Genomic DNA, 22,041 nt, shown 5'->3' with positions numbered 1-22,041 from the left:
CCTGTAGGTACAATTAATATCTCCTAAACCTGCACGGTTTAGGAGATATTTGCCCTGCATGCAGCCGCTGACGCTAGTGGCGCAACGCGCTCTGAAGGTCCGGTGAACCTTCACAATTCCTTGCCGGGAACTTGCCGGAAAGTGACTCCCACGCGCATGCGCTTGAGTGTCGTCATCGCAGCTCCGGCCACTCACAGCACCGGAGCCGCCGAACCCGGAAGAGACGCCGAGGGAGCATGTCAGCTGCCACAGCGGTGTCCGGGGGTCCGTGTCGGGGCTTCGTTTTAAGTTATTTCCATAATGAGCTAGTATGCGATGCATACTAGCTCATTATGCCTTTGTCTCTTTGTCTTGCAGGGTTTGTTTTTTTTTTAGGGGGGGGGCGGTTTCAGTATACAACCGCTTTAACCCTCAAAAGTTGCATGAAAGTTGTACCTGAATGTTATACAATGCAACTGTTGTCTATTATCACTGGTCAAAGTCGAAACAAAAAATTCTCCTGCACTCGGGTGGTATGTAATGAAGGATAATGGATCTTATATGATCTTGATATGCACCACTCAAGGTCTTCCTGCCCCCTCAAGACCAAGGGTATCCAAAATGTACTGGAAGACAACAACAAAAAAAGAAGGGCGCACCGACCTCGTGCATTACCACTAAAAAAGGTTTATTAATCCAAAGACGACATACATTATACTCACAAACAAGTGATGATATATCACATAAAAGACAATGGAACCAGTAGTCTCCAAGGTGGCCAGGGAACCCCTGTACTGGATGACATGCTGGTGTCAGCAACTATATGGCTGGGCTGATGCGTTTTGAGGGAGGACCCTCTTCCTCAGAACCAAAAAGTGCGACTGACAAAGCCAAAGTCGTATCTAAGTTGCACCCATCCAAAGTTGCATCAAAGTTGCACTCCAAAGTTGGCGCAACTTTGGAGTTGTTCAAGTGTGAATGGAGCCTAACACTATTTAGGCAGTTACTGCATCCCTTTGGGATAAAGGTTTTACACAAATAAATAAATCTGATCATTGTAAGCACCCCTGTCAGTGTTAAATGGTTTCTGTCAACCCTCTAACTACTACATCTGCAGGGCAGTTTGTTCTTATGAAAAACAACAGATTTCCTTGCAGGATTACCAGATGAAAATAGGAGAAAAAACGCCTAAAAAAGAAAATGAATGCAACCATCACACCTTAGAATTGATAAGCTGTAATATAATAAATGTTTGCTTTTGGGTTTATTATTGCTTTATATCATCATTTCAAGTTTCTGTCTTAAGATACCATCATGACTTTTTGGGGGCACAAAATCTTTATTCTTTGTTCTTTCATTTCATATTTTCTGTTATTCTTTAATTATGGGCATGCTCTGTTCTCACTTCCTTTTTCTTTTCACTGGGTCAGGATATTTTCATCGGGATATGAAACCTGAAAATCTTTTGTGTATGGGTCCTGAGCTTGTGAAAATAGCTGACTTTGGGTTAGTACGAGAACTGCGATCTCAGCCGCCTTATACAGATTATGTGTCCACCCGATGGTAAGTTACCTATAGTGCTTAATAATGTATATACAGTTTAATATTGTAATGTCAGCTTGATAACACAGGTGTATCTAATGGGTTTATAATAAACATATACAGTATATTGAGAATACAATAAAGAATATTTCTTAGAAATCATTACAGGTAGTCATTTTCACTATTGGTCTGTTTGCCTTTACTCCTTCTTAGCACTTGGGTAATCATTAGCTGACTCATGTGAGCTGGTACTTAACAGAATTATGATGTACTTACCTTCCCCACTTCTCTCCACTGTCAATCAGAGAAATATTTTTGAGTATGGAGGAACATGGCACATTCCCCCTGCTTCCTCACTGTTTATTGCCGGGTGCTAAACATAGCTTTGTGTAAGTTTCCACTCGCTTATAAAGTTAAAGCCTGAACAGGAATCTTGGCAGTCTGGTGGTTGAGTACCGGACATTTAACTAGAACATGCTTCCAGTCCCTCCTGTAAAATGAACCTATAACTTTGCCTAGTATGAGCAAAGTACAGGATAACTTTAGGGGTATGCAATCCCAAAACTAGATACTCATTTTTGCAAGAGCAGATTCAGTTACCTGTCATCTGGATACCTTTGAGGAAATCCCTGCCCTAAGATATCAATCACCTGCTGTATTTGGATGATAGTACCATCACTTTTTGCTCCTACTGCATATATTCCTTATAGAGCTGGGGTCTCCAAACTCCAAACAAAGGGCCTTTTAATAGTTTTTCAGACTTTTTTGATGGCAGTGGGGGGGTCTCTCTATGCGAGTGGAAAATGCCCTGGCATTAGTGCAAGTAAACAATGCCACATCATTGGTTTTAGTGGGAGGAATAGTGCCCCATTGTTGGTGTTAGTGGGAGGAATAGTGCCCAATCATTGGCATTAGTGAGAGGAATAGTGCCCCATCGTTGGTATTAGTGTGAGGAATAGTGCCCTATCATTGGCATTAGTGTGAGGAATAGTGCCCCATCGTTGGTATCAAGGGAAGGAACAGTGTCCCATCATTTGTGTCAGTGGGAGGAATAGTACCCCTTCCTTGGTATTAGTGGGAGGAATAGTTCCCCATCGTTGGTACCGGGAAGGAATAGTGCCCTATCGTTGGTATCAGGGGAAGGAATAGTGTCCCATTATTGGTGTCAGTGGAAGGAATAGTGCCCCATCATTGGTATTAGTGGGAGGAATTGTGCCCCACCACTGGTATAAGGGAAAGAAATGGTGCCCCATCATTGGTATCAGTAGGAGGAATAGTGCCCCATCATTGGTACCAGAAGGAGGAATAGTTCCCCATCATTGGTATCAGTAGGAGGAATAGTGCCCCGTCATTGTTGTCAGTGGGACGAATGGTGCCCCATCATCGGTGCCAGTGGGAGGAATGGTGCCCCATCATTGGTGCCAGTGGGAGGAATGGTGCCCCATCATCGGTGTCAGTGGAAGGAATGGTGCCCCATCATCGGTGTCAGTAGTAGGAATGGTGCCCCATCATTGGTGTCATTGGGAGGAATGGTGTACTATTATTGGTGTCAGTGGGAGGAATGGTACCCCATCCTTGGTATTAGTGGGAGGAATAGTGCCATATCATTGGTGTCAGTGGGAGAAATAGTGTCCCATAATTGGTGTCTGTGGGAGGATTAGTGCCCCATCTTTGGTGTCAGTGGGAGGAATTATGCCCCCTTCTTGGTGTCACTGAGAGTAAAGCCCCAAGGGCCAGATATAGGCTGGAAAAGGGCTGAACCTGGCCCCCATCGTTGGTATCAGGGTAAGGAATAGTGTCCCTTCATTGGTGTCAGTCGAAGAAATAGTGCCCCATCATTGGTAACAGTAGGAGGAATAGTGCCCCATCATTGTTACCAGTAGGAGGAATAGTTCCCGATCGGTGGTATCAGTAGGAAGAATAGTGCCCCGTCATTGTTGTCAGTGGGAGGAGTGGTGCCCCATCATTGGTGTCAGTGGGAGGAATGATGCCCCATCATTGTTGTCAGTGGGAGGAATGGTGCCCCCTTCTTGGTGTCACTGGGAGTAAAGCCCCAAGGGCCAGATAAAGGCAGGCAAAGGGCTGCACCTGGCCCCTGGGCCGCAGTTCCGAGACCACTGCTACAGAAAACAGAGTAATACCACTGATGCACATAAAGCCAAAGCGTGCCTCTCCTACAATAGCTTTAATTTGGGAACCTGAGTAATTCATTTTGGGTGGACTGAAACCCTGTTATCATCCATGTCTAAAAAAATGTACCTGCCAATGTGCAGTATTAGCTGTAGATTTCTACAGGTATATGTCAAGTATGTAGACAATTTTCCAACTATAGATATGTTGTTCCTATGCAGGTACAGGGCTCCCGAAGTGTTGCTGAGATCTTTAACGTATAGCTCTCCCATAGATATATGGGCAGTTGGGAGCATTATGGCTGAATTGTATACCCTCAGACCTCTCTTCCCTGGAACAAGTGAGGTTGACGAGATCTTTAAAATCTGCCAGGTTCTGGGTACACCAAAAAAAGTAAGTTGTTTTTCTTCCACTTGATAAATGAATCAAATAATGAACGTGATAGATTAGCTGTCAAACATGTCAAGAATTCCATGTGAGTATCTCCTATTTTAAGAAAACATAACTTTTACATTTGATTTGCAGAGTGACTGGTCTGAAGGATATCAGCTTGCATCAGCTATGAATTTCCGCTTTCCACAGTGTGTCCCTATAAACCTGAAAACTCTGATACCCAATGCCAGTGAAGAGGCATTAACACTAATGAGAGACATGCTGCAGTGGGACCCCAAAAAGCGCCCCACAGCCAGTCAGGTATTTGATATATTCACCCTTCATTTTATAATAGGAATTTGTCATAAAATAGTTGTAAAGCGAACCTGTCATAAAGTAAATGAGGCAGAGAGAGAACCATTGGAGAGGAAGCTGACATAGTGGGAGGGAGAAGCTGCTTTAAGAGATAGGAAATGCAAGGGATTTGACGTCTGAAAGTGTTAAAATTCCCTAGTGATTTTAAAAATTCTGGATCCTTTCTGCAAGCAAAACACCATGCCAGTAAGTGTGTGTTTTATTACATTTAATAGTGCATTTCACCAAAAAGAGTCGCACTTATAAAAAAAGTACCAAGTAATAGTCAACATAAGCCCCCATCACCAATAAGAGAAAGATTCAATCGTGAAGCCACCACCTTTTATGGGGAGAGTACACGGTTACCGGCTAAATGTGACCCCCTAATTAAGAAGTCAACAGACCTTTTAATCGGGCACCCAGCCCTGGATCACCATAGAGCAACTCCTCCAACCCCCCACTGGCTGATGATTATGACTGGTTCTCAAACGGGCATCTCCCCATAAAGCATATCTCGTGATTATATAAAAAGAAATGCTCCTATAGTGTAAAACCTTGGGAAATTTAGGGAAGCATCATCAGGCTGGGTTCACAGTACTCCAGGACTGAGTGGCGTTCATTTGTAATTTCAGTCCAGGAGGAAGGAACATCCACTACCACTGCTCTTTGCTAAAGACTGCTCATGGAGGAGGTAAAGGACACTCCAGGTTCTATGACAGGACAAGCGGCAAAGTTCACAGTGCGAGGTGACGCTTCCTTGGACCTCTTATGAACTCTCCTGATCAATTAACACATTGCTTTCAATGAGGGTACTAGTAAACCACAGAAGTGATTGGGACAGGTTTTCTTACATGTTTTCATTTGTTTAGTTGCTGTACAAGGGGAATCAAAATCACATACTTCACACAACCATTAGAAAAAGAATGTATTTTAGTACCAAAATACCAATTTCCACTTGAAAATACTAATATTTCACAAAGTTACTGAGCATTTCAAGTGGTAGTAAACCATGACATTTAAAAAAAATGTGCTAGTATGCATTCTACTGGATCTGTGTGTGCTTCTTGGGTTTTTTTGGCCTCAAGCTAAAAGGTTTTCCATATTTTCAAGGCTGCCACCTGGTCTTCTGTTCACATGTTCACTAGGTTCTGACAGGTGGATGTGGAATCCACATCTGATAATAGCTTCAGGTGGCTTTATAAGCTGCAGGCAGTCCCTAATTTTATTTTGTTTTCTTGGGACCTGTTAGCGTTGCTTTGCTATGTTGGCCATGCCTCAGTAGAACTGCTTTTAGATTTCCTGAAGGTGAAAGACTCCCGTGTCCCTCACTGAACTCTAAAAAAAACGACTTTACTGTGAGTAAAAAAATCCTATTTTATTTTTTTTAGAAATTCTTTTTGTTAAGTTTTTTGAGAGAAAATACAAAAACAGAGCCTTGGGGCATACCCCGGCTCGGTAAAACAACATAACAAGAAGAAGAACAACAGAGAAAACAATAAAAAATTTTAACAAAACCCCAATCTTAGGCTGCTGCTTTAAGGAGATGGAGTGCATGCCACTCTATAAAATAGGAAAAACCAGGAAGAAGGAACCATTGATATCAACTGGCCCTTAAGTGCAAGGAGAAATAATCATGGCCCTGCAGCCCCCCACTGGGGAGAATTCAATGTGCAGTTGTGACAGTATCTTCTTGAGCAGCATTGGTTTCCTCCGTTTCCAGCCATATATTCCAAACCTTGGTAAATTTTTGGGGGCAGCCCCTGTTGTTACTGTATTCACTGCCTTATACAAATTACTGAGTTCACTAAAGCTTTCCACCCAGACAGAGTAGGGGGCCACAGTCTCTCGCCATCGCAGCACTATCAGTTTCCTTACATAAAAGAGCAAAAGACCCAACAGAGTTCGAACTGCTGTTGAATGGGCCAACGCATTCACAAGTCCCAGGATGCAGGTTTCAAGTGGTGCAGTGATGGTAGTCAATCTAGTAATAAAGTTCAGAACCTCAGACCAGTACAACTGTAAGGATGGGCAGTGCTATATCATGTGCGTGTAGGGGCATCCGATTTGCATCGCCAGCAAGTCTTCTGTATTCTGGTAGGTATTAGGTGAAACCTATGAAGTATTTTAAATTGCACCAACCGATCCCTGGACGAGACCAGGTGCCTAAAGGGGTAGTCCCAAACATCCTCCCAGTCCTCTGAGTCCAGCCCCGGCACCTCCGCCACCCAGAACGCCTGCAGCCCCTCCAACCCGGTATGTACGCTAGTTCGCAGTGTACTGTATATTGAGTAGAGCGGCTTTTTCAGAGTCTCATCACGGAGAAGCTTCTCAATGTCCGCCTGGGTGAAATCAGGAGGGGAGCCAGGAAATTGTGCCCGGAAGGCATGGCGGAGCTGCAGGAACCGGAAAAAGGAGTTGGGTAGGGAAAATTCAGACTTCAACTGGTCAAAGGTCACCAACTCATCCCCCTGACATATGTGTGACAAACAACGAATGCCCCTGGTAGCACATAGAGAAGGATCCGGGATGGATAGAAATTCAGGAAGCTCCGGGTTCAACCATAGAGGAGAATTGGGAGAGTGACGGTTAGGACCAGGCCGGGTGTATGGGGTCATCAGGGCCCAAGCCTTTACCACTGTTTTGATGGATGTAGTGAGGGAGTAAGGGGCCCTCGGTCCACGATACAACGTGTTGCGCAGTGCCTCATAGGACCCAACCAGAGCTGCTTCAAGAGCTGCTTCAAGGGTCTGATCTATATTAACCAAGCCTGGGAACACCATCAACCTTGTGGTCAGAATTTTGGTAAGAATTTTAAGATCATAATTAAGGAGAGATATTGGGCGGTATGCCGAACAAAGGGCAGGGTCCTTACCAGGCTTCAGAATTAGGACTATGTGGGCTTGATACATAGATTCCGGTAACGCCTCAGCCTCCAAGCAGGATGCATATAAACTCCGAAGCCTAGGTGCCAGTTCGGAGATGTACATTTTATACCAGTCTCCAGGGAGTCCGTCCGGGCACGGGATCTTCTCGGGGGGAAGGGAGCGGATAGCCAGCTCAACCTCCTCTACGGAAATGTCTGCTTCAAAGGCTGCCGCCTCCTCCTCTGACAGAGTAGGCAGGGACAGCTCCCCAAGAGACCCCAGGTCCACCACAGATCGCAGGAAGGGCGGTGATCTGTACAAGTTCTCATAATAGTGTCGAAAATTCAATCAGAATTTCAGCGGGGTTCGAGGTTTCACCCCCATCAGCAGTCGGTATGAGAGGGACGACAGTTTGTAGTCTAGATTCCGCCACAAGGTTTGACAGGAGTCTCCTATTCTTGTCCCCCGAGTGTCCCCATCTCTGCCACAGTTGCTGAGGACAAGTGCAAGCTCAATTCTCTCCTTGCATGGGCCAGGGAGGAGTACGCCCCAGGAACGGGGTCCGAGGCAAACACAGATTTGGCCTCCTCCACTTCCTCAGCGCCCTCCACTCTGGCCAGTTTGATAGCAGAAATGTACTATCTACGGAAAGTGGCCTTAAAAGCATCCCAACACACCAAGGGGGGAGAAGTAAGATCGTTAAACTGCCAATACTGGGCAATCTTGCCCTTCACCCCCTCCATTACACCAGGGTCCTGCAGCCAGCGAGTATTCAACCTCCAGCCAAAACCCCTCTATAATGAAGGGGAGAGCCGAGGAGGGGGCAGAAGGCCATATCAATTTGAGATCCCGAGAGGTAAGTAGTGGAGACATGTGAGTACAGTCGAGTCTGGGGGTTCTTCAAGCGTCATATCTCAGTGAGCTGCAGGGTCGAGGCCCAGTTTAACACTTCCGGACACGACTGTCTGCTCGGATTATGCGTGTCCAACTCCCGATCCAGGATGTTGTTGAAATCGCTAGCCATGAAGACCCTGGGAGTATTGAACTCTGCCAGTCGATCGTATATGTGGTAAAACACTGTTCTAGAAAAAGGTGGAGGGACATAGACATTCACAAAGACATATAGCTGTGCATCAATTATCAGAGCAAGAATAACATACTGACCCTTGGGGTCCGTAATAACTCGCTCCACCCAGCAGGGCAGAGCCTTATTAACCAAGAGGGTGACCCCCCTGGCATAGGAGTAGTAGGTGGTGTGGAAGGAATGACCCACCCAGTGCCTGCGTAGGGCCAGGATTTTACTACCCAACAAGTGTCTCCTGGAGGAAAAGAATGTGAGGTTTATGGGATTGCAAATACTTGAACAGGAGGGCACGTTTGAATTTATTATTTAGTCCTCGTACATTCCAGGACAATAGGCTAATCCGATCCGCCATCACATAGGTGAGAAACATGTGACATACCGGAAGGTCACCTACTGGGTGTAGCAAGGATACAGCACAGTTGTACAACAAGGGTCCATATGGTTCCGCAGAACTAATATACAGCAGCACAATTAAATAGGACAAGAGAGGACTGAGAAAAAAGCATGAAGCCAAAAAAGAAAATAAAAAAAAGAAAAAGAAGTCCAAAAAACATCCAAAATACCCTGCTGACCAGCAGACAACCATGTCTGTGTACAGCTTCATCTCTGTAACTAGGTGAGGAAACTGTCTGCACTAAACTTCAAACAGTAAACATAAGGTGCTGGAGCCAAAAACGGGGACCAAGCAGCACAGTCAGTCAGTTTGGGGAGGCAGCGGGGCTAGGGTACACCGTCCACCGAAGCAACAGCCAGGAGGGCTGTGTAGAAAATGGGGAATCAGAAAATAAAAATCCGAGAAAGAAAACCGGGACAAAAAAAGAAAGTGACATCCATCCAGGGGAGCTCCCCTGCAGCGAGCAAACTTGACAGGGATAGTCCGAAAACATAATCCACTAAGGAGAAAAATGCCCAGAAGTAAGTAAAGGACCCATAGGAGGTTGGCAGCATCGGTAGAGATTAAGGATGTAGAAGGGGAGGACAGTCTGAAGCCCACAGATTTTCCACCACTCACAGGTTCAGCGAAGAGTCAGTAGCCAAGCATCCGCATCCTCAGGGGTGTTGAAGAACCGCACCGTACCATCATGAGTGACCCGCAGCCTGCTAGGGTAAAGCATTCCATACTGTACCCCCTTCTCCCGCAGTCTCCGTTGCACCTCCGTGAAGGACTTTTTTCTGCAGTTCCGCTGAGAAATCAGCATATAGATGGACCAACGTGTTCTCAAACTGCAACTCAGGATGTTTGCGGGCCTCGCTGAGGATCCTGTTCTGGTCCCTGTAGTTAAGGAAGCGGCCAAGGGAGGGTCTAGGGGGGCGCCCACATTCCTCCTGCTGGTGGGGACCCTGTGGGCCCGCTCCACTACGTAGGTGGGGGACACCTCCAGCATTCCCAAGAGCTCCTTGAAGAACCCCTCAGCAAAGTCTACCGGAGTATCTCCCTCTGCTCCCTCGGGCAGGCCCAGAACCCTGACATTGTTGCGTCGCATGCGGTTTTCGGCATCATCAGCTTTTGCCATCAGTGAGTCAACTTTACTTTGCAGCGATTCCAGGTGGCCAGTGTGCTGAGTGGTCACATCTTCAGCAGCAGAGATGCGGTCCTCTGCCTCCGTGAGCCGGCCCCCGGATCTTATCTAGATCGTTGCGGATTAGATTACATTCTTCCGCCAGGTGGTCAATGCAGACCAGCAGAGATGTTTTGCTGTGTTCAATCGCCTGTAATATGACTGCAGTGTCAGGACCTACCGATTGTTCCGAAGCACCAGGAGAAGGTTCAGAGACCCGCGCCACTTCCATCTCTGCTAGGAGCACGTGGAGCCTCTCTGTCAAGATGGCGTCCGGGCCTGTTGCAGATGGCACCAAGTGTCTGGAGGAGGGCTGCGGAGCCACAGAACGGCGTTTGGAGGGCATAGGTAAGTAGCGACAGTGTTCCCTGGTGCAAGCAGTCTCTTGGGGCAAAAAGAGTGGTCCAAAACAGCAAGATGGGTATGACAATCGCTCAGGATGTGAGGAGCTCCCGGAGCAGACATCTGCACCGCTCTACATCCAAGCCATGCCCACAAAAATCCTATTTAACTGTTTGTGGACTGCCACACGTACATCTACTGTGGCAGGGCTGCCACTGTGCACGGGATCCCTTATCTGGTACATGATCAGCCTTTCTGGGTAAGGCGTGTGTGCACACGCTCGCTGCCCCAGCTCTGCTATGTTACAGCACAAGCAGATCAGCAGTCCTGGCCAATGATTGTTCGCTGGGACCCAGGGATTGGCTCCATCATTCACAGAAGAGAGCTCTGTGTGGTAAACTACACAGAGCTCTGTACACTAACCGCCGACCTTGCTGTTTTTTATTCCCAGCAAAGCAGGGGAACAAAACAACAAGACTTCTTAGTAAGACCTGGTTCACACCTATGCAGGTTGCAATTGATGCATATTGCAGGTGCATTTTGCATTTTTTAATACACGTTTTTGATCCAGTGAAGTCTATGGAACCAAAAACACAACCTGCTGTTCCCTGGCCCTTTCCATAAAATGCACAGATGTGAACATGACCCATAGGAAACCATGTTAATTGGACTGTAGTGTGTTTCTGCAAAACTAAAATCGCACTAAAAAATGCATAGGTGTGAACCAGGCCTAAAAGCAGCATATATTACACACATTGTTAGGTACACAGTTAACCCCCTTAATCGCCCTCAGATGTTAACACCTTCCCAGCCAGTACCATTAGTACAGTGACAATGTATAGTATTAGCACGGATCACTGTATTAGTGTCACTGTTGATGTCATTGTCAGTTAGTGTACCCCCCAGCCAGCGTCAGCTAGTGTCAGATTTTCCACCACACTAATACAGTCCCACTATATGTCGATCACCGCCATTAGTAGTATAAGAAAAAAAAAAATAATATTACCAGTTTGTAGACGTTATAACTTTCACGCAAAGCAAATAATATACACCTACTGGGATTTTTCTTTACCAAAGACATGTAGCAAAATACATTTTGGCCTAAATTCAAGAAGGTATTTGATTTTTAAAATTTTTATATGTTTTATAGCAGAAAGTAAAACATGTTTTTTTTTTTCAAAATTATCGGCCTTTTTTTGTTTATTGCGCAAAAGATAGAAGCCGCAGAGGTGATCAAATACCACAAAAAAAAGCTCTATTTGTCGGAAAAAAAGGATAACATTTTATTTGGGTACAGCGTCGCACAACCACGCAATTGTCAGTTAAAGTGACAACATTTTCAGTCTGTTTTGATTTATATCATAGGAAATAAAAAAAAAAAACACTGGTGATCAAATACCACCAAAAGAAAGCTCTATTTGTTGGAAAAAAAGGACAACGTTTTATTTGGGTACAGTGTCGCATGGCCGCTCAATTGTCAGTTAAAGTAACAACATTTTCAGTCTGTTTTGGTTTATATCATAGGAAATAAAAAAAAAACACTGGTGATCAAATGCCACCAAAAGAAAGCTCTATTTGTTGGAAAAAAAGGACAACATTTTATTTGGGTACAGTGTCGCATGGCCGCTCAATTGTCAGGTTAAAGTGACAACATTTTCAGTCTATTTTGGTTTATATAATATAAAATAAAAAACCCACTGGTGATCAAATACCAACAAAAGAAAGCTCTATTTGTTGGAAAAAAAGGACAACATTTTATTTGGGTACAGTGTCGCAGGGCTGCACAATTGTCAGTTAAAGTAACAACCTTTTCAGTCTTTTTTGGTTTATATAAATGAAAATAAAAAACCCATTGGTGATCAAATACCAACAAAAGTAAGCTCTACTTGTGTGGAAAAAAAAATGATATAAATGTAATTTGTGCACAGTGTTGCATGACCGCGCAAATATTAGTAAAGGTAGCACAGTGCTGAATAGCCCTGGTCATGAAGGGGTTAAAACCTTCCCAATTGAAAGTGGTTAATGTGCATGCACTTCCCCCCCATGTTTTACATTTTGAACTTTATACTTGTGTGTGGACATGATACCACAGTAAAATAAATTATATTTTGGTTTCATAACACTCAATAAATGTTTTTTTAGTCTGTTCAGCAAGAGTGCATTAACTCTGGTTAAGCCATTTTAGTAGCATAGGGGTACTTTCATCAAACCCACTCTTGGTAGCACTACATTTATAGTTTGCTGAAATGTCACCGAACATGCACAATGTTGATTTTTGTATGACTTTGGAACAATTAGAAGGGAAGAAAGTGATTTTTTTTTTTTTTTTTTACTATATGAAGGCTTTAAGGTACCCGTATTTTCAAGTTGGACATGCACTGGGCCCTCCAACACAAATTGTGGAGCAGAAAAAGGCTGTAAATAAGCCCGCACCATTCATTGAGCCACAGCCGTTCTCTGAGATAAAAAAGCAAACCTCTTCTGATGCACCAGAGAAAACATCAAATGACTCACCTGCTCCAAGCAGGCCCCTCCAGCAAATACAGCTGCCACAAAGCACAGCTGACAACCAGCTGCCATCCAAGCATCCTCAGGTGACTCTACCCAACATCAGGAAAATCAAATCACCAGTAAGTAACTAAAAGTTATGTGGTATACTTTCAGATGTACATATGCAGTTTTACTAAAAATTATTGCGTATGTGTCATTTTTATTATAAGTATTTTTCACAATTCCCATATGCATACTTTTAAAGTGTACATCTCTGTAATGCCTTCTTATTTCTCCATGTTTTGCACCTTTACAATCACCGCAAGTACAGAAAGATACATGTTGATCTGCCAAAAATCCAGCAAGCTCCTTATTTTCTTATTCTTATTTTTTTTCTCCTTATTTTTTTATATTTTCTGTTTCAGCTGACAAGTCAATGTCACTTCTGCACTGAAATCCCAAGCAGTGGTATTATCAGCCCTGCCTAGTTGTTCCCTAAACTACAGAAAATAAAGATTTTGGGAGGGGGAGGTGTTCTGCAGTTCAGCTTGGGATTTCAATGCAGCAGAGACAGGCCCCTTTCACATGAGCTTTTCAATATAGTCCGCCTTTCAGTTTTTCAGGTGGACCTGATCGGATGCTCCATGCATCCTATGGAGCAGGAGATGTCAGCAGTGACATCTCCGCTGACACCTGCTGCTATCCAATCCGATCCTGTCCATAAAATCCATACGGATGGAAACCCTATTTTCCACCTGTTTGGAGGATCAGATCGGATCGGATGAAAACAGACAGGCGATCCGTTTTCATCCAATCTCCCATAGAGGAGAGCGGGGCTCTGACACCTCCGTCTCAGCACAGTGAGCGGAGACAGACCTGTCATCCGCCTGCTTAGTGGGGATCGGCGTTTCGATTCCCACTGAGCAAAACAGAGTCCACCGGGTGGAAAGCCTGTGTGCAGGGACCCACACTGAGGTTGGTTTACTAAAACTGGAGAGTGCATAATCTGGTGCAGCTATGCATGGTAGCCATCAGCTTCTAACTTCAGCTTCTTCAATTAAACCTTGGCAAAAAAACACTGGAAGCTGATTGGTTTCTATGCAGAGCTGCACCAGATTTTGCATCCTCCAGTTTTAGTAAATCAACCCCACTGTGTCTACAGCTCAAACAAAAAGTTAGAAGGTCACTGGATTTTGGGCAGAATCACTAGGTTTTTTTTCCTGCAACTAATTTATTTTATTTTTTTTACTAGAAACGTAACATGGGGAAATGTGCGCTACATGCCTTTTTCATTTCTCCCTGACTATAAAATGATACTAAACACACACTGTTTAATTTACATTGTCTCTTCTATTTCTGTATGTGGATGATGGCACTGTAATTATTTTAATTGAAAAAAAAAAAACCTTTTTCCTAATCGATATACAGTTGTCACATGACACAGATCATTCCCAGCCTGTTTGCAGGGAAACCTAAGCAGGAAGAGCTTCTAGTCCTCGGCTGCTGGTCAAATGTTCAAAATGAAAAAAACAAACAAAAAACAGTCTTTGGGATACAGAATAAAAATAAATAATTCACATCAAACTCTTTTAAATTGGCATACAAATATATATTTGAAATCAAATTACCGTATTATTTTTTTTTAATAATAACATGGTGTAGGTGGATTTCTGTCAGGCACGGGCTGTGTTACACCCCTTCAAGCCTGTGTCTTAGAACAACAGGGAGGTGAAGCCTCCATCAATTTACATGTAATATCCAACCTCCCTTATGTTTAGCTGGTTAGTGGGCATGGAGGAGGAGGAAGGGAGTGGGCTGTCATTTACCACTGTGTATACACCCACATGTGTGAACTGTATAGTCACATGGGCTGCTCAGATGTGATAGGAGAAAATGCTCAGCAATAGAAACTGAAAATGAGCACGTGCAGAGCTGCCAACACTGCTCTGCAAAATCCCCAGTTGAAATGGGGACTTGGACAGAAGGGGGGAGACAGAGAACAGTAGGATCAACCACGTTTTTTGCAGAATACAGAAAACTAATTTCAGTGAGTGAGTGAGTACAAACAGCATGTAATACAGCATTTATTGATAGTTTTTTTTTTTATGATGTGGGTTTTGGGGCATTTTATGGATAATTGTGATTGACCAGTTATAGTTTAAAATCTGGCTATTACATTTAAGTGGTAACAAACTACTTATTATTCTCTGTGAGCCAGTTTGCCATAGAACCCCATGAAGATTTGACACAGGTGGCTGCTTCTGTTGAGAGGTGTAGTACACCAGTGATAGTCTTGGACAGGCTGAACACTGGCAAAAAAGGGTTGTATTTCTTTTTTATTATTTTTTTTTTCTGGCTTCAGAACCTAGGAAAATAAAATCTAACAAATCTAAACTTTTTCCCCATCCCAGAAACCTGCAGTCAGTGGACCACAGAACAGTGCTGTTAATGTAAAGCATGGAAGGCGGCGCTGGGGGCAGTCAGTTCTGAAGGACAGCTGGGATGAGTTTGACACAGACTTTGGTATTTCTTTTTCGAAGAAGCCTAGCATGACAATGGTTAAAGAGAACAAAAATGATGATTTGGAGTAAGTCTCATTGTGTTTGTGACAAGTTACCTTAATTGCTGATAAGCAAAGAAAACATTCTCAATCCTTGGAATCCTTTCCTAGTTTTTAGTTTATTGTTTTGTGATATATTGCATAGTTACCTTCATGCATGTGATCTGCAGCTTCAAACCCAAAGGTGGAGATTTACTCAGACTGGAGCACTCGGAATCTGGTGCAGCTGTGCATGGTAGCCAATCAGCTTCTAACTTCAGCTTGTTCAATTAAACTTCAACAGTAAGGCCCCTTTCACACACGCTGTCAGTTTGTCCGTTTTTCATCCATCCGTTGACGGATGAAAAACGGACATCATTGCATCTCTATGTAAAAACGGATGACAACGGATGAAAGACGGATAACAACTGACGAAAAACGGATAACAACTGACGAAAAATGGATGACAACTGACGTAGTGTGAAAGGGGCCTTAGGGCTCTTTCACACACCCTGTCCGTCAAACGGACTCCGCTTTTCTCAGCAGGGGATCGATCCGCCGATCCCCCGCTGAGCAAAAGGATGACAGCTGTGTCTCCGTTCTGTGTGCGGAGACACAGCTGTCAGTTCCCCATGCATCTCTATGGGGGAAATCGGATGGGAACAGACCGTTGGTCCGTTCTCATCTGATCCCATCCGATCCGCTGGATGGATGGAAAATGGGGTTTCCATCTGTCCAGATTTGACAGATCGGATCGGGTCGGATGTCAGCGGACATGTCTCCGCTGACATCCGATGCCCCTTAGGAATGCATGGGGGGGACCGTTCAGATCCACCAAAAAAACAAACAGGCGGATCTGAACGGTCCGCCTGTGTGAAAGGGGCCTTGGGCCCCTTTCACGCACTCCGTCCATCGGACAGAGTCCGTTTTTCTCAGCGGGGGATCGATCCGCCGATCCCCCGCTGAGCAGGAGAATGACAGCTGTTCTCCGCACTGTGTGCGGAGACACAGCTGTCAGCTCCCCATTCATCTCTATGGGGCAAATCGGATGAGAGCGGACCGTCTGTCCGTTCTCATCCGATCCACTGGACGGCTGGAAGATAGGGTTTCCATCCCTCCAGATTTGACGGATCGGATCGGATGTCAGCGGACTTCCGATGCCCCATAGGGATGCATGGGGGGACCATTCAGATCCACCAAAAAAATTGCACAGGCGGATCTGAACGGTCCGCCTGTGTGAAAGAACCCTAAGGCCCCTTTCACGCATACGGCCCGTTTGTCCGTTTTTCATCCGTTGACGGATGAAAAAACGGAAATCAATGCATCTCTATGTAAAAATGGATGACAATGGATGATCATCCATTAACATCCGTTTTCATCCGCTAACGTCAATGTTCGTTTGTTTGGAGAGGATGAATGCCCTATTTTTTATCCGTCAAAAAAACGATCGGACGAAAAACCTATGTAAACGGACAAACGGTCCGTTTTTCATCCGTTCCTGTATTGGTAATGGATGTACAATAAACAGACAAAAAAAACGGATGAAAAACAGATGCATTTTGACATGACTGAACTGATGAACTGAACGGACCGTATGTGTGAAAGGGGCCTAAAACCCGGAAGCTGATTGGTTTCTAAGCAGAGCTGCAAAAGATTTTTCACTCTTTCAGTTTTTCAGGCGGACCTGATCGGATGCTCCTTGCATCCCTATGGGGCAGCGGATGTCAGCGGTGACAGCGCGGAGACACAGCTGTCATTTGCCTGCTCAGCGGGGAATCGGCGGCTCGATCCCCCTCTGAGAAAATCGGAGTCCGTTTGACGGACTTACTGTGTGAAAGGAGCCTAAAAGATGTGTATTTAGCTGTGTTCCTGCAGTTCAGCTTTAATGTGAATAGTCAAATGCATTGTACATTTAATACTACCTTATTTTTAGCTTCACAGATTCTACTGATTTAAACAAAAGTGTAAATATGGGTACAGCAAGAACAGACTCTGGCAAGGCATTATCTGCCAAACAACATTACCTCAGACAGGCAAGATATCTACCAGGTAATCATTATTTACCATATTACCATTATTGGCTGTTTTATATAAGCCAGTGTGCTCTGCTTTGCAACAATTGCAGCATGGAGGATGGTCTGTACACACTTCATACTTTGTCAGAAATGGAGGGAGGCTGAATAAACCGTTTTCTATTTTTTGGACATGTAAAGTGTCTGTGTACAGGGGGTGTATGCCATATCCATATCTGCATGTATATGTACCTTGGTAGGCATAACATTTGTTGCATGGAGTAGACTGTTGTCCCAAACTGCCGTATGAACAGTAGAAATAATGGCTCATTGTTTGGGCCCGTTCATTGCTGCTGCAGCGTAGTGCAATGCATGTATGTATAGTCCTAATGCTATAAATCATGTGGCCCAAGACGGCTATGAGTGCGGCCAAACACAAAATCGTAAACGTATTAAAAAATTTAGATTTTTTTTTTATATGTCTTAAGTTTTTGGCAGCACCTACTGTATGTACTGTAGGAGGATTTGTTTCATCTCTGTGTAGGCCTGTCACTTCAATGGGTATATGTATACAACCACTTCAAAATAAAATCAAATGTATGGAAAATTCCTCCGTGGTATTTATTACTTGAAGGAACTAGTCATATTCCAGAAACATTTTCTCATGCTGAAGACTATCACAGTACATTACCCTACCCCTTGACTCATCCCATTGCTCCCATGTGTAATAGGTGGCATCACTCATTCTGGAGTGGATAGGTTAAGGCCAAGCCCAAGTGTCAACTTCCTTGTAGAACTTAGTCTTTGCATCTGGAACTCTCTACCTCAATCTGTTTGGCTATCTCCTACTTTGTCCACCTCTAGACAAAACCTGAAAAGGTATCTCTATAGGGAAGCCTATCCTACGCCTCTCTAACAACTGAACTTAATTTTCTCCATCATTTCGCTCCCCTATTAAAGTGGTTCTAAAGCTAAAATGTTTTTACATTAATCCAGTCATTAAGGTAAAAAACATTTCTCTTTCGTTCATTGACGGACACAGCTCCTGATCTTCTTAACCATTGGGTTATACTTCCCCCTACAGGAGTAGGACACTAGGCCAGAAAAAAGTCTGGCTACGCCTATGGGCAGTCCCAGGGGGTATACTCCCTCTCTCTGCTATAGGTACTCGGTTTTTTTTCTGCCTAGTCAGGAGTAAGGACCTAGATCCTTGCTGGGATCTCTGGTCCTGGCAATTTTTTTCTTTTTAGATAGAATTTTTTCCTCCTGGATTTTTTCCTGTGAGATCTACAATCAACTGTCGGACTGGGCGATGGGTTGGATAATCTAGATCCAGTGGTCACCCCAGTCAAGCCAGCGAGTGCGTGCAGACCTCAGCTCCGTGCTAGGGCAGCAGCGACATAGCCCCACTAGACGGGGGCTGGCCTGTGAGTAAAATGTCTCGTGAGGTCGCATACGACCGGGTCTCGGTCCAATTCGCAGCATTCCTCCTTGCTGACAGCCCCCATTTCGATGGAGAGGAGGTTCTGTCTGGAGCAGTGCCCGCCTGGTTCCTGGTATGGTAAGTAACTGTTCCCCCTCTCCCCCTGCAGGGTTTTTGGGTGGACATGGGCCCCTCCATGGGACATTTGGACCCCTGGGTTCCCCTCCTTCCCGTTAGGCACCCCCCTCATTGTTCTGGTGGTCCCTGTGGGCCATCCCACCCCCCTCTCCTTCAGTGATGCTGGGGCTGGCCTGGTTCACTGCCTAGGGTGGGGGCAGGGTGCTGTGCTGGCAATGAGGGCAGGGGGGTGCGCCGCTGGCGACCTGACGATCGGCTGTTGGGAGGGGGGGTTGTACCTGGTGGGGGCTCCTGCCAGGACCCCCTTCCTGCCTGTGCTGTTTTCCGAGGCCTAGGAATCCCTCCTGGGTCCCGCGGTGCCTCGTGGTGCCACACGCAGCCGCCATTTTCTTGTAGCCTGTGTGGTTAATGTTGGATGTGGCTCGGCTCTCTGTTTTGGCAGTGGTCCCTCGAGGGGCCATTTGGCTCAAATGCTGGTTTGCAGACCAGGCTTCTAAAAAGGCCTCGACTGATCTTCCCTTTCAAGGAGATCGCCTGTTTGGTGCTATCCTGGATGACATCATTAAAGTTCTCACAGGGGGGAAGAGTACCTTTCTTCCGCAGGCTACCAAGGGCGGACCCTCGTCCTAGATGTGGGCCCTCTTTCTCGGCTTATAATACGTTTTTTCGTCCCTCAGGGTCGACTGACAAGGGATCGGAGCCCTTCGGGGCCTCCTCTGGAGGATCCAAGCGAACTTGGTCTGGCAAGTCAAGAGCAGGCTTCTCCAGACCCACAGACACGGCCCCTTCAGCATGAAGGTGCGCCCTCACCTGTATCTGGGGTGGGGGGACGTCTTCACTTGTTCCCAGACCCCTGTACTCCTCTGGTACAGGTCAGGTGGGTCCACAAGGTCATTCATTCCAGCTACAAGATCGAGTTTCATTCTTACCCTCCGGTAAGGTTCTTCCTTCCAACGTGCGACTGTCCCCGGTCCGCTTACAGGTTCTTTTTGGGGAGTTGCAAGACCTTTTACTTTAAAGGATGATGGTCCCAGTTCTGACTTTGAAATGTTTTCAGGGGTTTTTTCTCAAACCTTTTTACAGTTACCAGGAAGGAAGTCAAGGTGCGTCCAATTCTGGACTTCAAGACGCTGAACAGCTTTGTGCGGGTGCAGAAGTTCAGAGTGGAGTCCATTCGCACGGTGGTGGCTTCCCTGCATTAGGGGAATTTTTCTTGCCTCCATCGACATCCAAGGACGCTTACCTTCACATTCCAATATGTGTCAGTCTCCAGCGTTTCCTCCACTTTGCCATAGGAGAGAAGCATTATCAGTTTGTGGCGCTACCCTTTGGTCTCGCTTCTGCTCCTCGTGTCCTCACAAAAATGTTGGCCCCAGTGCTAGCATTGTTACGCCAATGGGGGATCGCGGTAGTGGGCTACTTGGACAATCTCCTTCTGCGAGCGGAGTCTCCTACTGCTCTGATAGAAAACCTGAAAATCACCATATGGGCTGGATTCAGAATTTTCAGAAGTCTGCTCTGGTTTAGTGCACAAAGCTGGACTATCTGGGTCTAACTCTGGACTCGGCCTTAGCCAGAGTGCTCCTTCCTCTGGACAAACTCCATAAACTGTAGGCTGTAATTCGTCTCCTGCAGTCCAGCAGATGGTAATCCCTCGCATACAGGTGCTGGGCCTGATGGTGTCTACCTTTTGAGGCGGTTCCGTATGCACAGTTAAATACGAGGTCCCGGCAAGGGAGATTCTGGCCAAATGGGACAAGAATCTGCAGTCTTTGGACAATCAGATCTCGCTGAGCCAGGGAATGAAAGAGTCCCTGATATGGTGGCTTTGTTCTTCTGTGCTTCGGCTGAGAAAATCTTTCCTCCCCCTGTATTGGACAGTGGTTACCATGGATAACAGCCTGTCCGGTTGGGGAGGCGTCCTCAGCAAAATTTCTGCTCAGGGGGTCTGGACACTGGAAGAGTCCAGACTACCAATCAATGTCTTGGTACTCCGAGCGATCAGACTATGCCTGGAACATTCTTCAGGGATGTCCAGTGCGCATTCAATCAGACAATTCCTTGGCCGTGGCTTATGTCAATCACCAGGGGAGCATAAGAAGTGTCCTGGTGGCTCTGGAGGTAGCAGGCATTCTAAGGTGGGCAGAACAGTTTGTTCCAGCCCTCTCCGCCGTACACATTCCCAGGGTTGATTACCTCAGTTGGCAGGTGTTGGACCAAGGGGAGTGGTCCCTTCATCCTGAGGTGTTTCATCAGTTGTGTTTCCGGTGGGGCATCCCCAAGGTGGATCTGTTGGCGTCCCGGCTCAACAGAAAGGTGAAGAGGTTTGTGGCTCGGTCACGGGATCCTGTGGCGGACGCCACGGCTGCGCTGGTGGCCCCGTGGGGTCAGTATTGTCTAATTAATGCCTTCCCTCCTCTCAAACTTCTGCCAAGACTTCTACACAGGGTCGAGGCAGAAGGGATTCCGGTCATCTTAGTGGCCCCCAACAGGCCTTTCCGGGCTTGTTACTCTGATCTGGTGCGGCTGGTCACAACCGTTCCTTGGAAGCTTCCTCTCAGGGAGGATCTGCTGTCCCAAGGACCCATCTTCCATGCTGCTTTACAGTCGCTGGCTTTGATGGCTTGGCTGTTGAACACCAGGTGCTGATGGATAGAGGTGAGTCGGTGATTCCAACACTGTTAAAAGCTAGGAAATCTACTTCATGGAAGATGTACATTGCGTGGTGTTAGTCTCTTGGGGTTCATCCTTGCTCTTTTTTTAGTGGTTCAGATCTTGTCCTTCCTTCAACGGGGGGAGGGGGGGGGGGGTTGAGCAGAAACTGGCCTTAAGTACTATCAAGGGTCAGGTGTTGGCCTTAGCCATCTTCTTTCAACGGCCCTTGGCCACATATTACTTAATGCGTGCTTTTCTTCAGGGAGTTAGGCACTTGACCCCTCCAGTTCGGTCTCTGTTGCCGCCGTGGGACCTCGATTTGGTTCTCTCAGTCCTCCAGAATCCTCCTTTCGAGAATCTTCGGGAGATTCCCCTGCTTACGCTCTCCCAGAAGACAGCCTTTTTGGTGGCCTCACCTCTGCGTGCAGGGTGTGGAACTTTGTGGCGTTACCATGTCGTTCACCTCACTTGGTGGTTCTTCGCCCCTGTCCGTCGTTCCTTCCTCAGGTTGTCTCTGATTTTCATTTGAATGAAGACATTGTGTTGCCTTCCCTGTGT

The 22,041-nt window shown here is 45.8% G+C and overlaps 1 protein-coding gene across 3 annotated transcripts in view; it reads left to right on the top strand.

The window, feature by feature from the left end:
- MAK (male germ cell associated kinase) overlaps positions 1-22,041 on the top strand; it is a 120,520-nt gene that overhangs the window by 80,299 nt on the left and 18,180 nt on the right. For all 3 annotated transcript variants that reach the window (XM_082259129.1, XM_082259127.1, XM_082259128.1), the window contains exons 6-11: positions 1,410-1,542; positions 3,873-4,044; positions 4,177-4,344; positions 12,569-12,856; positions 15,128-15,303; positions 17,189-17,304. In XM_082259129.1, the coding sequence (XP_082115255.1) occupies positions 1,410-1,542; positions 3,873-4,044; positions 4,177-4,344; positions 12,569-12,856; positions 15,128-15,303; positions 17,189-17,304 (1,053 nt within the window). The remainder of the gene's footprint in view (positions 1-1,409; positions 1,543-3,872; positions 4,045-4,176; positions 4,345-12,568; positions 12,857-15,127; positions 15,304-17,188; positions 17,305-22,041) is intronic.

This window comes from Pelophylax lessonae (genome assembly GCF_965119305.1).
Source record: "Pelophylax lessonae genome assembly, chromosome: 5".
Taxonomy (NCBI): Eukaryota; Metazoa; Chordata; class Amphibia; order Anura; family Ranidae; genus Pelophylax; species Pelophylax lessonae.
This window is presented reverse-complemented; position numbering and strand designations above follow the sequence as displayed.